Raw genomic sequence first — 17288 nt, forward strand, 5'->3', positions numbered from 1 at the left:
ACTCACAAGATGGCCCATTTATTGAGAATCAAGATTTTCCTCTTCTGGTTTTTACTTACTTTCCTCAGATTTGAAGTAATTATACAATTCTGTTAGTGTCTTCAAAAGTTCTCCCTTACATTTAACGGCAGAAAAAACTAATACCTCAAATTTATTTATTTATTTATTAGGTGCCTACTGTCTTAGATTAATTTATGTGGCTTTTTAAATATATATATATATTTTCATATATTGTCCTGCAGAATGAATAAACTCCTGATTAAGATGTTCTTTTAGGTTTCTTATATAAGTTTTTGTAGCCACTGAATTTCCTACTGGAGTGATCTGTTCCATAATAAGTAAATAAAATTGTTTATTAAACTGTGAGTCACTGAAACATATTTTGTCAATGTGACCTGCCTATACGTTTTCATGCTGACAGTGTATTTATGTGAAAGTGCCTCCTGTTACTTCATTTTCATTTCTGTTCCTAAGAGTTTGTATCAAAAATGTGTGCCTCCTTACTGCACACCTTAGAACAAGAAGTGCCTTTGTGATTTCTTTCTGTATTGTAGGGTACCTAGGTATTAATGAAAGATGTAATCCTAGTAACTCAGTTCTGATACTTTGTTTTTGAATTTTTGATTGTATAATTAACATATGCATATGGCATGGCACTTACAGCATACTGTAATTAAGTAATAATAAATAAAAAATAAATTAATAATTTGACTTTCATCAATTGAGGATTGGTTTTTGTTGTGGGTTTTTTTTTTTGTTTGGTGGTGTTTTGTTTTTGTTGTTTTTTGTGTGTGTGTGTGGGGTTTTTTGTTTTTTTTTTAAGTGTATGTATAATCCATCCAGGTAGTAATTTTCTTACACCAGTGGATGTAGAAATTATTTATAGGCACTTTGTTTTGGAGAGTATTTTCAGATCGCTGGCTGAAGGAAAATTACCCAACGAGTCAGTAGCAGGTTAAGTGGTGACAGTATTTAGGAAAACTAAATCCACTAAATATTATGAGAAGTGGAAGGATTTTATGATGACTTATTTGGTTGGGGGTGGGAATTGGTGAACATTTCATATAATCTCACAGAGATTTTTTGCATACTGCAGCATCTACAGTGTGAATACATGTCTGAATGCATTCTGTTTCTTTTTACTACTTCAGCATTAACTGTATTCTCTCCCTGCCTCTTCTTTTTTTCTTTTTAAAGGTTGCAGCAAACTTTCTTGTAAGGATGTACCAGTATCATCACGAATTAATCCTTTCTATCTTTCCGTAATGGTAAAGTAATTGGAAGCTTCGGTCAGCAGATATTTCCCTGCCTTTTCCAACGCCTCAGGATGGATATTTTTGAGGTGCATTCAAGCAGTGTGTGGAATCCTTTGATTTGTGTTTGAGGTGTGAACAACCTCTGAAAGATCTTCTGAAAGGATAAGGAGGAACCTCTATGGGTAATCCTTGGCTGGAAACAATTACTGGTCAACCATGGTAAAACTTGCCAACCCTCTTTATACGGAGTGGATTCTTGAAGCTATACAGAAAGTTAAAAAACAAAAGCAAAGGCCTTCTGAAGAGAGAATATGTCACGCTGTTTGTGCTTCCCATGGATTAGATAAGAAGACTGTTTCGGAACAGTTGGAACTTAGTGTTCAAGATGGTTCTATTCTTAAAGTTACCAATAAAGGCCTTGCATCTTACAAGGACCCAGATAATCCTGGACGGTTTTCATCTGTTAAACCTGGCACTATTCCTAAATCAGTTAAGGGATCTAGAGGAGCTTGTAATGAGCTTCGTAATGTGGATTGGAATAAACTTTTGAGAAGAGCAATTGAAGGGCTTCAGGAACCAAATGGCTCCTCCCTGAAAAACATAGAGAAGTATTTGAGAAGTCAAAATGACCTAGCAAATATTTTCAACAATCCTGCCTTTCAGCAGAGGTTACGTCTGGGGGCCAAACGTGCTGTGAACAATGGGAGATTACTGAAGGATGGCCCTCAGTATAGAGTGAATTATGGCAGTTTGGAAAGCAAAGGAGCTCCAAAATACTCCAGCACTTTCCCCTCTTCTCTTCCACCCGTCAGCCTTCTACCCCATGAAAAAGATCAGGTAAGTCCGAAAAATTAGAGCAAATGTAGTAATGCAAAAATTATTCTTGTTCTTTGTTTATTTACCTCATGCAAAAATAATGATTGTTCTTCTTTATTTACCCGTTTAAATGTGTATAAGTGAGGATGCATGTCAAAGATCCATGCAGAATCAGTTCCGGTGAAGGAAGTTTACTTATCTCCCTATGTCCTGCCATTCTGCATTGGGCAGTTTGCTCTTCGGATTTTCAGTAGATAAACAGAGCAGCAGGGAAAAGTACAGCTGTATGCTCTCTCCTAGGTGTGAGATTGTTCTGCCTTGCCTGGCAGACTGGTGTTGCTGAAATCTGCAATGTGATTTGATTGTGGCCTTTTACATTCATTTTACGCCTGTAAATACTGATTTTTCTTGTAGTCTGAGCACCATTTGAAATACTACCAGTAGAACTCTTGATATTTAAGACTGTTAGAATTATTATTTTAAAAGACATTTGTATGTAGATACTTAGCTTTAAAACTACAGTTAATAGGAACTGGAGTTAATGTACATATTCAAGGAATATAAGTGAAGATGTCAGAGTGACAAATTGAGCTGAACTGCAGAATCCTCCTCCTATTTCAGTTTTGTTGGACTTCCTACGTGGGTTTATTTTTGCTGTTACTTGGGCCTTGTTTTCAGGTTAATTATTCACAGGGTTTAAGCCTTGAGGGAGAAGGGGGTGTCAATTAGTGTTTTGTTTATGAAAGGGTAGTGTCAAAGACATGTCTGTAGGCATTCTTTGACCATTGCCCACTAAGTATGGTGAAGTGTGTTTTGAATTTTCAGTGTACTTGGGGAAAAAAAAAGCTACCTGTTCTACTTGAATTGGGTTACTTAAAATATTTGTAAGTTGGTGGTTTGATGGTTTGTGTTTCTTTTTTTTTTCCTTCTTTTTTTTTCTTTTTTTTCACTTCTCAGTGATAAAGTTTGGTGGCAGTTCTTTTTGGCATGGAATAACCCCGACAACTTCGCCATTGTAGAGGTGCCATTAGTGTCACTTCTAGAAACTGCATGATGGGTTTCATTTGTCTTTTTCCTTCAGCAGATTGCAATGTGCTGGAGGGTGCAGAGAAGCAGGTGATTGTGTTAAAAATACTTACGGAAGTCTACAGGAATAGTTGTTTGTGGAACTGTCAGAGGTGACACTGCAAATGTTGATAGGTTGATTTTTGTGAGGTTCTCTAAATACATGTTAAATATGGTTGCCTTTACGTGTGGATATCTATCTATTTCTGTCAAATTGGACTTCTCGGGTATTTGAAAGATGCATGGAGCTTCACCCCCAATAATTGGAATGGAAATTCGTAAGTGTTGCTTGCTGTGTGGTTACTGCTGATTTAATTACTGGTAGTGATAAAGCTGTCTAGATACTTTGAGAGATTCTTCTGGAAATCTGATACTCTAGTGGCATGAAAAATTTGAAGGCTGGAGTACTGAGCAACCAAAATAGTTTAATACTATGATGCTTCATGTGAATTCTGTGGAAACAAAAATCTCCCTTGTTAGGCTACCTACTGGGACTGGCATCCATTGCAAGGAATGTGAGTTGGGTCACAGTGCTGAAAAAGCCGTTACTGCCATACTAAAATACTGGTATAAGGATAAATCTGTCTTTTAGAAGTTAGCCAAACAAATCTGTTCTCTAGCAAGTGCTTTGGCAAGAAGTAAGCTTTCATTTGGGTGCCTCAAAATTAGCAGTGTGACTTGCGTGTTTAAAAAATGTTCAGCATACACTTTTTCCTGACAAAAATAGTTTTGATGCAAGGTTGGCAAATCAGTAGTTGGATATCAGTGTAGTGCACTGCTTAGTTGTACTAGTTGTGGCACAGGTTACCGGGCAAATATACATAGACTTGGTTTAAATATGGGATATTTGCTGGTCTTCAAGCTGTGTGGCTTTAAGTACACCTAAAGAACAGTTCTGAAGGTAACTGTAAATACGTGTCTGTTATTGGGATGTGACTGCATGTTCATTTGAAATTGATGGTAATTCATGAATAAGCTGAACGACACCACAGGAAAACTGTTAAGGCTATTTTTATTGAAAGTATTTAAGTGGCAGTATGGGGCAATTATTGAATTTTACACAATAAAATGTAGCCAACTGGCATCTCTCAGGAATGGGTAGTCTTTGAAGAGATTGGTGTATTTCAAAGTTTCTGTTGACTTCCCTTGAGGAGAAGAAAGAAATCTGTTTAGATGACTGTGGAAGTTTGAGTAATTTTGACTTTTTAAATGCATAAGTAACATCTCATCAGGGTAAGACGGTTAAAAGATTTAGTGCATTAGAAGTGCATCAGAGCTCTCTCTTTGACAATCTGAACTTTCACACTCATAGTACCAAATGCAGACTCTGAACCTTTCTTCCTGAGTGAGTAAAAGGTGATCAGAAGAGATACAATACTGCCTGTGTGTGAGTGGTGTGTGTTGGGTTTTGGTTTTTTTGGTGTTTTTTGTTTTGGTGTGGGGTTGGTTTTTTTCGTTGTTGTTGTTGTTTTATTTTTTCCTTCTCCACTCTCCCTTCATTCCCATGCCCCCTCCAAGGGCATCAGAGTATCTAGTGCACTGAGAAGACAGTCTTGAAATGCAGTGGCACTGAAGTTAGTTCTGCAGACCTGGAGCCTTGACGGTGTTACGAGGCTATTGAGTGTTTTGCATTTGATGAAATACTTTTGTGGAACAGGGAGCTGGAGGTGCTAAATTTTCCTGTTGGTGGTGATGATGTGGAGCTGCTTTTCTTGTCTTCGTATTGACTGGGTGATCCAGTCCAACTAGATGTAGTCCTCTTGTTTCATTAGATGTAGAAATAGCTGCAGTTAGAGTGATACAGCTTGTATTACCAGGTTTCCTCCTATTATCCATGGGCCTGGAAGGAAGTGTTTGTGTAAAAATTGTATGTTTCCTTCAAGTGTTATCCCGACTCTTCTGGATTTGGGCAAAGGTATGTCAACTCCGAGTTACAGGAAGAGGTAATACGCAGTGCAGCGGTTTAAATCTTCTCTTCCTCCACCCCTTTCCATTCCCTAGTGTGCGTGGGAGTTGCTTTTTCACTTGTGTCTGAAGAGATCCAAGTACAAGGCTCGTAGGAAGAACAGATTCCACTGCAAGGTCAGTAGCTGTCATCAGCTATATGGTGTCTAGGCTGCACATTGTATAAAGTGCAATGAGTAGTATAAATTACATTTCAAAAGGACATCCCAGTTATCTAAATGTTCTGGTGGTTACATTAAGGCAGATCCTTGCTTGATCCGGACAGGTAATTCAAATCAAAGCACTTCAAAAGATGACTGTTTTAAAGTGTTAAGTTAGTGTGTTAAAGGACCAGGCAGCAGCCTTAACAGTGAAGGGAAACTGAAAACGGTGGTGGCCTTTAGGATGAAGACTTGTCATATATTTTTTTTTTTCCTGCAAATAAAAAACAAAAACCACACAGAATGCAGCGGAAAAAGAAGGAAATTTGTTGCTCAGCAGTTTGATCTTGTGCACTTCACTGTATTGCTGTGCATAGTTAGTTTTAACAATTTAACTGCTTTTATGTGTTCTTCCTTATGTTCAGAGTATCTTGCATAGATACCTTCTCTCTTGCGCTTCACACCTTCTCTCACCCAGCATCTTCTGTAAAGGGCTGTATGAGTAAGTTAATCAGAAAATGCAGTGTAAAAACTGATAACTTGGTAGGAAAGGGTGTGAACAGAGAGGAAAATCAACCTGAACATGTTGAGTGATACTTTAGCTTTTGGATAAGCCTTTGATGCATTAAAATACACTTCTGGAAATGCATCAGTGAAGTGGTAATTAAAAATTATGGTTGGTCTTTAAATGGGTGTTTAATTTATCTTTAATGATGTCAGTTGTAGAATGGCAATATTGATGGTGTTTTCTGTGCACATGTGTGTGCTGTGTTGTTCCTTGTTTTCCCTGTGACTTGGACAAGCACTAGGAAGGTTCTGCAGTTTGAGAACTGCATGAAACCTACTAGGTCTTAGGAGCTAGACATCTCCAGAGCACAAATGCCATGTGACTATATACCTGAAGAAGCAGATGTTTGTGGACTGCAGACAGCTCTCTATTTACTTATTTTTAAACATAATTTAAAATGATAAATCTAGCTTTAAAAGGTGTAGAGGCCAGTGTAACATTTTCAGAGGACTGTCGGAATGCATAGTATATCTCAGTGATTACATCTTTGCTATGTTCAGAATAATTGCTACTTAGAGTATATTTTGATAGATGCAGTGCAAATGGAGATGGCTTGATTCATACTGTGTTTTCTTGGTTCTCCTGAACACTGTCTTGAACAGCTCAGCAACTGTATTAATAGTTGTTTCTATCTGATTCTTGGCATGAAAATTTTTATTAATCCCCCTTTCAGTTTGTCTTTCTAAGCTGACTTTCATGCAAAACCAAACTTGTCTTATTAATTTTTTGTACTTTCTGTTTCCACTGGCCTACATACATTTAGATTTTCAAAGTGTGACTTGGCATAGGTTGAATTTCAGTTTTCTGGTATGCAGTTTGTGCCAGTGCAGACACTGGGTGTTCCTCCTTCTGTCTTTTAGGCAAAGGGCCAATCTATAGAGAACTGATTTCTTGGCATCCAGGCTCCTCCCTGCTCAGTTTTTCAGCTTCCTGCCTTCCTGTGGGTAGGCAACAAGAGGCTGTTGTCTGAGACATCTTTGCTTGCTCTACCTTGTTCCCTCTGGACTCTAGACTTTCCACTGAGCAGAAACAGAAGAGTTAGGAAGAAAGGAAGTGCTGCCCAATGTATCTGACCAATTTACACATAAGGAGATATTCATAATGCCTAGCTTTGGAGCTGGTGTTGTGTGGAGTCTGTGCTCCTGAGAGTGAGTCTGAGCACCAAAATGCAGTGATAGGTAAGTTTCTGTGAGTCTCTGCAGTGCTACAGTTGGAGAGACTGTAGACAGGGGTATGAAAAAAAGAAAAATGAAATCTAGGCTTGAACTTTGTCAGTCCATGAAATACTATTGTCTTTAGAGACAACCTATGTTTATCCCCTCGTAACATCTTCATAGTTTGTGCTTATCGTTGTCTCAATTCACAGGATACTCTTTTTTGGAAGGGTAACCCACACCTGAGTGCGTGTAGCTCTTCTCCTTAAAGTGCTGGGATGATTGCTAGGTGCTGCTCCCCTCTCTCATTTCTCTGCTGTCCCTGTAGCTTCTGAAATGCTAAGTACCAACTCATGCATAAGCCAAGTGAACACTTACAAGTGGATCCTATTTGCACGTGAGATACTGGAGCTTACCAGAAATTGAAGAACGACTTACACCATCTTTTGAGCATTTGAAACTGAAGTGGAGAAGTCTTGTCGTCCCATACCATGGAGAAGCAGCTCATACCACTCATACCACCATCATATATCAGGCTTTTGGGGCTTTTTTGTATTTTGCAATTCAGCATATTTGGATCAAACCAAGAAGCACGCTTGTAGAAGTCTTCTTGAATTGTGTGGTGGGAGGGATATTAAAAACTGCTATTTCCTAAGTTAAATTGCTTTGCTTCTTCATAAGGTGAGTGGGGGTTCCAATTTCTGATGTCAATGACTTCAAACTGGTCGTCTGTTTGGAGCTTCCTGTAGAACCATCAGGGAAGATCCTTCTCATCCTTTTTTCCCCCAAGCTGGATATTTTGGAACATAGTTCTGCATGATGTGCTCATGATTCCAAACCTTATACTGCAAGCTGCTTAATCCTAAGGCTTGCTAAAATTTGATTCTTTTGGTAGTTTCTCTTCAAAATTAATTGGTGTTGTGTATTGCGGTGAGTCCTGTATTGAAACTGATAGCAATGAGTTAAAGAAATCCTGTGTAGTTTCAGCAGTTCTTTTCCTGTTTGTTCATCTATGCTATTTTCTGTGAACTCTTCTGTCTTAACTTGGTGTGACATTTGATTCCGAAACTACGGTTAGAGGTTTTACTTTCTGCATTTTTCCTTCCAAGATTAATTTTTCTTTTCCTACTTGGTAAATGGATATCTCCTTTGTGGAGATTCATTCTAGAATATAGAAATAGCATAAGTCTGCCTTCGATATAAGGACAACTACCTTGCGTATTTTCCCAGTGCTGTATCCTTACCTTATCTTAAGTGTATTTCCTCTTCTATGTTCAGTAGAAGTCATAGTCTTTACTGTTTTTTCTGTGACAGCTGAAACCTGATAACAATTCCATGTTGTTTCTTCTTGTTGCAGGAACTTTGTTATAAAACAGGTGATGAAAAACTTTGATAGCTTGCAGTTGAGATTGTCTGCTGTTTTTTGACAGATGATTTTTTTTCTGAAGAAAGATCCCCAGATGTAGATCAACCATAGCTTTCCAATTTGGTGGTTGGAAATGGCAAATGACTGTAACTTTTGAAAGAATTTCAAGCTAGTATTGAGAAAAGAATTACTCAATTGGTGTAAAAATCTTCTTTACAATTTTGAATCTGTTTATGGTCCCTATTAGCATCTTCTTTCAAAGGGCAGCTCTCTTATTTGCGTATACAGACAGACCCGTAGTTCCTAACATTGTGAGGGCCAGTTTCAAGTCCGGACACTAGGGCTTTCTGGAACCAAGTGGAGGGAGTTGCTGTTGCATACTGGAACGACACTATTAAGGCTCAGATGGTGTCTGTAGAATTTTGAGGATGACGCTTATCAAATCAGGCACCTCTTAGCTGACAGATCCACTGCTGTCCTTTGTGGTTACCTGCTTAGAGACAAACAAACTTTTAAACTAGTTTTATTTCCTTTGGTTGCAGAATCACTTGTGTGTGGTGGTTGATGTTTTTCCCTGTCTGCTTATATCCGTCCTCATTAAGGGAAATTATAACTGCCAGCACTTCTATTTCTCTGTGGATTTTTTTTTTCTTCTCCAGGTTCTTGTGGAAGAGCTTAAAGTTTCTCATTTGCAGGCACAGGCAGCCTTCTCACAATATGAGTGGTGTGAACTGTTAAAGAGATGTCTGTGTAGGTAACTCCAAGGCTGCAGCATTTAGTTTTAGGTTTGTGTGAATTATTGTGTCTTCAGGTTGCGCTGTAGAGAAGATGTCACATAAGGAAAAAGTCCTTGTGGGGACAGAAACTGCAGACTTACAAATTGTCAACTCTTGTGTCCTGTTTCTGCAGTAATTGATATGCACGTGCAGGAATTCCTGTATTATCAAATGTTTTGGCTCTAGAGGCGCAGTCTCATTTATCTCCCCTAGTGGCTGTGGTGGTACAGCCCATCAGTTACCAACTAATGCAATGCTAGGTGGAGTAGGCTTGGGACTTCTGTTTTTAATTACAAGCAAGATTCTGGCACAGGAGAAAAGCTGTGTATGATCTCAGCAAAGTTGCCTGGGAGGCATGGCTGATGTTTCCTCATCTAGGAAGAATCCTTATAGAAGCGGGGGCTAGCATTAAGCTGTGGTAAGCTTGCCACACATTTTCCATGTGCTCTCCAGGACTTAATTTCATCACCAGTGGTGTTCTGAAGATCACTTCAATTTCACAGCTCTGTTTTTTCCAAAATGGTGAGAATGACTGACTGTAGTTTTAGGAATTAATTTTTATGTAATGTCCGTGTATCCGTGGCAACGTTAACTAACAGTGTTTGCATTTGGCTCAGTAAGAGGCAAATGTCAGTGGAACCCATGTTTCAGACGCTGAGTACACATAGTTCTTAACTAATGAATAAGTAGTTACAAGTAACAGTTGAAAGGAGTATAGTCAAGATCAAATTATCATACATGTGTAGATTTTTTTTTTTTTTGTCTTTGTAGGACTGTTGTGTTAACGCAGCTCTTTAAGCACTATTGGGTGATTATAGTGAAGGTGGAGACTGCTGTTTCTCATATGGCAAAAGGATGAGAGGTAACTGACGCAAGTTGCAGCAAGGGAAATTCTAGTTAGATGAAGACGAAAAGTCCTTTATAGTGAGTATGGAGAGACATGGAACAGGTGCTCAGAGTGGCTGTGGAATCACGATCACCGGAAGTGGTCAGAGCTTGACTAGGCAAGGTCCTGAGCAACCCTAGGGAACATTTGAGTCTCATCTTGTTTTGAGCAGTAGCTTGGAGTACATGCTGCAGAGGTCTGTCCTAGCCAAGAGTATTCTGTTTCAACTTCAATTGAAAGTTTGTCTGCTTCTTCTGACTGTTGGTTAAATAAAACAGAAAGTATAGTTTCTTTATGCAGGACTATGATGATGAAGATTTGCAGACAGCTGTATCAAATAGCCGAAGCGTAAGCTAAAGAAATTTCAAGAGGGATGGAAGCTTCACCTGGGAAAACCATTGCTGGAGAATTTGCAGTGTGTTTACTTCTGGTTTTTTGTTGTTAAAGTTTCTTTCATAAGTTCATTTTGTGTGTGTTGCTTTAAGAATAGCAAACATCTGATTTCTGCTTTCTTGAGATCCCTGAAATCTGGAAAAATAAGAACTTCAAGCCGCTGAACTTCTAGCTTTATATACCAGACCCAGGAGGCTGGCTCTGAAGCCTGCTAGGATTCATTTAAGTTCCACAATTACGTTGTGTGGATACCTTATCTGGTGCTGCTTGGAGAACAGTTGTCCTTTATATTGAACTGTAAAAACGTGAGTTAGGCCTAACTTGCAAGTACTGTGGAATTCTCTAAAGTGCTTAGAATTAGTGGATAATCAGTAGTTAGCAAAGGGATTATTTAAAATACAGTTAAAGGGTGATGAAAAAAGGCAGTTTGAGCCTAAAATAATTCTCAAGACCAAAGTAATCTCAATTATAATCACAGAGCTTAGTAGTAGTTAGTTAACAAGTTTTGTGCTTATAAAGGTTGCTCTGTCCCTCCTTTCTGTACCAAATTTAAAAGATACTCAGCTTTCATTTCCTACTGTTTTTTTTCTTTTGTCATCTGATCACTAGTGTATCTGCTGTAGGAGTCAGGTTAATGCAAATATGTTAGTGGTAGAGGAAGAGGACAGCTATGGACTTCTGCAAGTATTTGGTTAGCACTCAGTTTGTAAATATACACATGGAGATTTATGTAGTAAACAGTTGGGTTATACATAAATATGTATTTTCTGATCTGAATATTCTTGCTCTGCCTTGAGCTGTCCAGCTCTCTTCCCTTCCCTCTTTATCCCGTTGTGAAAACTGACTGTCACTGGAAACTTGTTAATGCTGTTTTACAAATATTAATTCTGCTTTAATATTGAAAAATTGTATAGTAAAACTAATTTCTGTTTATTTTGAGGTGTTTGGCACACATTATGCCGATTTAGCAAAGTAAGCTGTCATTCAGATGTTACAGATGTTTTCTGAAGGTCTAAAAACTACAGGTAAATCATTCAAGAAGTGACTAGAGAAAACCACTCACAGGGTAGACTGTTAAGTTAGATAGCAGTATGTTCTATCTGCATGCAGAGTGGTCTGTTACTGTGCTTGTATGTGCATATATTTAACTACATGAAAAGGTATTGGAGCTCACATTGTCTTAGAAACCAGTGACTTGTTCTTCTGTGGTCATTTCAAAGAAATTCTCTTGTTGGGGGGGTCACTTGACGTGCTTGTCTGCCATACTCTTGAGGAAGGAAATTACTGGTACTTATGTCTTTTAATGGTTCTAAACGTTTTTACAACAAATTTTAAACTACTGCATTTATAAAGGTGACAGCATCCATTGTAGTCAAGCAGTTCCTCCTCTTTAGATCTATGCATTTAAGTCTCTCTCAGAAGAGACTATCAAAAAGTCAAAGATATTTTACCCTGGATAAAACATGAAATGCAGTAGCTGTTTAAAATAATAATCATAGTAATAATAATAATAAATCCTGGCTTTAGCTAGTCCCTCTGCTTTACATTCATTGAAAACTATTTAAGAACTAGGGGCCTGAAAACATGAGTTCAGTTCTGAGCTTTGCCACTTGGAATTTATGTAGTGATGGGCAGTTGTTTCCACTTTATGCATTTGTGCACTGTGTTTAAAAAAAAAAAAAAAACAAAAAAAAACCAAACAAAAACCAAACACAAACCCCCCCCCCCCCCCCCCCCCCAAAAAAAAAACCCCCAAACCCAACAGTGAGTAGCTGCTTATCTTGCAGGCATGTTTTCAGCTTTTCAGTAGAGAGTTTCATAAATCTTTTCAGATCTGAACATCAGATGGATGGTAGGAGTCTTTTATTTTGAATAATAAACCACTGGAGAAATCTTCCCCTGTATTCCCAACTTCCTATACCACTCTGAATTCTAGATAATACCTCAATTCTGCCTGTGAATTTAAGGAAGTAATTGCAGCTGCTGTTCAGCCCAGGATTGACAGATTCTGTTTTATGTCTCCTAGAAGATACTGGTGGTGGGATAGGGATGTACTGGAATTTTGTTTGGTTACCTCTCTTTCTCACTGATATCTCTGCCTTCTTAGGTAACATTTTCAACGTGTTTATAAGTCACCTTCAGCCTGCTACTGAAAAGGTATTAATAATTTTCAGAGTTAGACTAGAAATAAAATTGATTTATCTGTTTTTATGTTAATAAACGTGCTGGAACTGACTTTATTTGAGAAAGTGACTTTGACAGCTGGCAGCTCCATTCTGCCCAAGCAAAAAACACCTGGATGTTCAAGCTTCATTGTGTGAATGTGCCATATTTCAAGAGGATCATCTTGAGTGAGCTCTCATGGCAAGTGCAGGGCAGCCATGGAATCAGGGCCAGCCAGCATGGGTTTAGGAAGGGGAGGACCTGCTTAACCAACCTGATCTCTTTCTATGACCATGTGACCCACCTTCTGGATGCGGGGAAGGCTGTGGACGTTGTCTATCTGGACTTTGGTAAGGCCTCTGACACCGTCCCCCACAGCATTCCCCTAGAGAAGCTGGCGAATCATGGCATAGACAAGTGTACTCTTCGCTGGCTGGATGGCCGTGCCCAGAGAGTTGTGATTAATGGGGTGAGATCCTCTTGGCGTCTGGTCACCAGTGGTGTCCCTCAGGGCTCAGTTCTGGGGCCAGTTTTGTTTAATATCTTTATCAATGGTCCGGATGAGGGGATTGAGTGCACCCTCAGTAAGTTTGCAGAGGACACCAAGCTGGGTGGGATCATTGATCTGCTTGAGGGTAGGAAGGCTCTACAGAGGGACCTGGACAGGCTGGATCGATGGGCCAAGGCCAACTGTATGAGGCTTGATAAGGCCAAGTGCTGGGTCCTGCATTTCGGTCACAACAACCCCAAGCAACGCTACAGGCTTGGGGAAGAGTGGCTGGAAAGCTGCCCGGCAGAAAAGGACCTGGGTGTGCTGGTGGACGGCCAGCTTAACATGAGCCAGCAGTGTGCCCAGGTGGCCAAGAAGGCCAACAGCATCCTGGCTTGTATCAGGAATAGCGTGGCCAGCAGGAGCAGGGAAGTGATCGTGCCTCTGTACTCGGCACTGGTGAGGCCTCACCTCGAGTACTGTGGTCAGTTCTGGGCCCCTCTGTACAAGAGGGACATTGAGGCGCTGGAGCGTGTCCAGAGGAGAGCTACCAGGCTGGTGAGGGGTCTGGAGACCAGGTCATATGAGGAGAGGCTGAGGGAGCTGGGCTTGTTTAGCTTGGAGAAGAGGAGGCTGAGGGGAGACCTCATTGCCCTCTACAGCTACCTGAAAGGAGGTTGGAGAGAGGTGGGTGTTGGCCTCTTCTCCCAGGTGAATAATGACAGGACCAGAGGAAATGGTCTGAAGTTGGGGCAGGGGAGGTTTAGATTAGATATTAGGAGGAATTACTTTACTGAAAGAGTGGTCAGGCACTGGAACGGCCTGCCCCGGGAGGTGGTTGAGTCACTGTCCCTAGAGGTATTTAAGAGACGTGTAAATTTGGCACTTGAGGGCATGCTCTGGTGGCAGATATTGTGGGGGGTTTTTTTTGTGCGTGTATGGTTGGACTCGATGATCTCAAAGGTCCTTTCCAACCATGAAGATTCTATGATTCTATTTAATTTTCTGTATGTAGTTCCAAACAGAACTGCCCATAATCTGTAACACAAAACTGAATCTTAATGATTTAATTATTTCTTTCTTAATACTGTGTTTGGATGTATTTTGAAGAGACTTCTGCAAGACTGGATTTCTAGAGAAGAGCTACTGATGTGGCTGAGGACAAGCTTTTCCCCTTTCCTGATCTCTTTCTAATTTGCTTAACATTTTGCTATTACGAGAGAATCTCAGATTTTCATAGGAGTTTTATATGGAATTTACTTGTAAAGCTTGATGCCTTAAAATTTCATATTTTAACTTGGTTAAGATAGTTATAACTTCGTGTTCTTATTTGGAGAAGAGAACAAAATTAACTTTCTCACCCCTGTGTAGCAGGGGAGGGAATCCTAAAATAGTTTTAATAGCTAAAGTTGTTTTAACTTTAAATCTCTTATTTTGCTTTTCTTAAAAATAGTTCTCTTAGGTTTTAGCAGATATGTGTCTTACCTTTCAATTTCTGATAATAGCCTTAATAGCAATTTTTTTCCTCTCCCTACAACACATGCATTTTGTTTACTTCACTGTTACTGATACCATTGAGGGCAAGCAGCTTTAAATAAGGGTAGCTTTTTGTCTTTTATGTGCACAGCTATAATGACTCCCATTGTTATTGCTTTCTTAAGCCATGACAACTTGACTTTTTACTTTCTTTTTTCTTTTTTTTTTTTTGTTAAAGTATGAATTTAATAGATTTTACCAATTAGAGTAGACATCTGTTTGGAGATCAGTAGCAATCAAAATCACTTACGAATAAATTGTTGGCTCATGATGCGTCTAAAATATTTCTGGAAGTTCAGCTTCTTTTTAGCTGTTGCTAAGAGATAAATTTTCATTGACATGAGGGATGTGAGGACATGTCAGCATGCTACCAGTTGTTTTATAGGCAGTTAGCTCTGCCGCCTTGCAGATGGTTGGAAAACTCTTGGTAGTGGGTAAATGTGTGCTGATTATCTCATTGAATTAAGGTAACCTTTTGTCATTCATTGAGTTCTGCAGACCAGGCACTGAGCAGCTGCTCTACTGTTGAATTCTGGATTTAGTGAATACAAAGATTATGCTAAAGGGTATTTAGTCCTGTTCCAGGTACTGAACATTGGACCACTGTAAGATTTTTTTTTTTTTTTTTTTTTATTTAGTACTACCTTCAGTGTGTTAGTAATCAGGGCAATCCAATAAGGCAGTATCTTTAACGTTTTCACTAAACTCTATTGTCCAACTTGGTTGTCATCCCATGCTCATTGGTACTTTAAAACTTTGGAGGTAGGTCAGAAAGAGAGATTGCAGAGATGTTCTTTTTTCCTCCCTACTACTTCTCTCCCTTTCTTAAAGTGGTGCAAAGGGAAGTAAGTCTTGTTTCTGCCTGCTTTTTGTATTGCTAGTTTTTGGTTGTGTTTTGTTTTAGTGTGGTTTATTTGGTTTGGTGGGTTTTTTGTTGTGTTTTGGGTTGTTCTTTTTTCTCCCACAACAAGTCTGGTACTAGCTTATGTGGCAAATACACTTAAAACTAGTTCATAGTTTATTGACGAGATGTGCCTCAAAACCAGTTTAAGCAATCTGTTGATTATAAAGTTCATAAATACATCTGCTTATTATGGATTACACGTGTGACTGTGCACCTCATCTCTTGGGGGTACATTTAAAGGTGATAGTTCACTGTCACATTAAAGCTTCCTTGTAAACTTGTTTCCCCATCCCTTTGAAAACAAATCAGTAGTCAGAATTAGGTTTTTAATTGTGTTGCTTTTGTTAAAGACTGTTTTCAAGATTTAAATAAAATATTTAGTTTCTAGAACAATTTTGGAAAGGGATTGGGGAAGGAATTGAAGCATTCCCCAGGTAAAGCTTAAATTATTTGGATTGCAGAGAACGAAAACACTTCTGGATTCTTAGTGTTTACAGACTTTCAAAAAACAGTTAAGGTCTTCAGATCAATATAGTTTTGTCCAAGAAAATTCTATTTTGTAAGGATCTGAAAGGTGGGTTGTTTTTTTTGAGAATAATTCTATTGCTTTAGAAATACAATGGATAAAAAGTAACTAGAATAAGGTATTGTTATAGCAACTATATATAAAGGGGTATACTTGTATGCTGTGCTGTATAGAAGGGGGTAATATACTCTCTTCTGTAACATTGTAATTGATTGAGGATTTAAGGGATCTTCTAGAGAGCTGCTTTCTCAAGGCGTTATGGTCCTTTGAGTGAGATTTTAGAAATAGATTAGAAGTAACTGTGTTTGGTATTACGGTTTCTCTTTTCCAGGGTAAGAGGTGAAGAGGAGAGGGCTAAGCGTTTTAAGGGTCACTGTCTAATGCGCCTTATAGGTCGAGGTATTTCTGAGATCCAGTTTACGTTCATCTTCCTTGCCCTGCTTAAGTGTAACTTTGACTTCATTCTTGAACGTGTGAGGAGCTTATTTTTATTTTTATCTAGTATATAATATTTTAATGGGTTCTTACGTTTCCTCCCAACCCCCCAATTATATGCACTGACTAGACTTGTGTCAGTAAATAGTTGCCCATCTTCTGTGCAGTTTCAAGAAGTATTGTTGGGCTGTTTCTTTTAAAACTAGCAAAATTAGAAGGTCTATTTTGATGTCAGGATTATACTGAAAAAGCTGATTAAAAAAAAATCAGTATTTGAAGTATAGAATTTAGAAATGAACCTATTTTTAGATTGAATGAATTCTATTTGTTAAATAAAACTGTAGTAAGATGGGCATATTATATTCTGAAGAAATCTTTGCAGAAAGCCTGGGAGCTGAAATGTTTTCCCTGCTGTAAAAAAACCCAAACAACCAACTACCAGTCAAATAATACATTTTTGAAATTATGCAAAAAGGAAGTAACTTCATATTTGTTTGATTACCCCAATATATTTTTGCCCTAATAATCAAATCGTTTTCCATTTCTGAATGCACTGTTAACACTTAGGTGGAATACATTCCATCAAAATGTTTGAATTAGCTTCTCAGACTGAAGAAATCACTCTTCTACCTAGTGGAATTTTTTATAGATTTCCCCCCCCCTCCTTGTGGTTTACTGAAATGCTGATATCTAACTCCAGTACGTTTCCAAGAATTCCTTTTCACTTCTGTTAAGTAACAGATTTCTTTTGTTACCTGTTTGAAAGTTTCATGTTTTGAAAGTAAATCATGTTCGTAGAGTATAAAAATCTGTGATACCGTCATAGAGAAGTGGCTTTAAAAGATGGTC

The 17288-nt window shown here is 38.7% G+C and overlaps 1 protein-coding gene across 9 annotated transcripts in view; it reads left to right on the forward strand.

Moving 5' to 3' along the window:
- The window catches only part of KAT6B (lysine acetyltransferase 6B), a 120274-nt gene that overhangs the window by 6469 nt on the left and 96517 nt on the right, over positions 1–17288 (forward strand). For all 9 annotated transcript variants that reach the window (XM_063338625.1, XM_063338623.1, XM_063338627.1 and 6 more), the window contains one exon: positions 1198–2093. In XM_063338625.1, the coding sequence (XP_063194695.1) occupies positions 1473–2093 (621 nt within the window). In that variant the 5' untranslated portion in view covers positions 1198–1472. The remainder of the gene's footprint in view (positions 1–1197; positions 2094–17288) is intronic.

Source organism: Chroicocephalus ridibundus, chromosome 6, assembly GCF_963924245.1.
Source record: "Chroicocephalus ridibundus chromosome 6, bChrRid1.1, whole genome shotgun sequence".
In the NCBI taxonomy this organism is placed as follows: domain Eukaryota; kingdom Metazoa; phylum Chordata; class Aves; order Charadriiformes; family Laridae; genus Chroicocephalus; species Chroicocephalus ridibundus.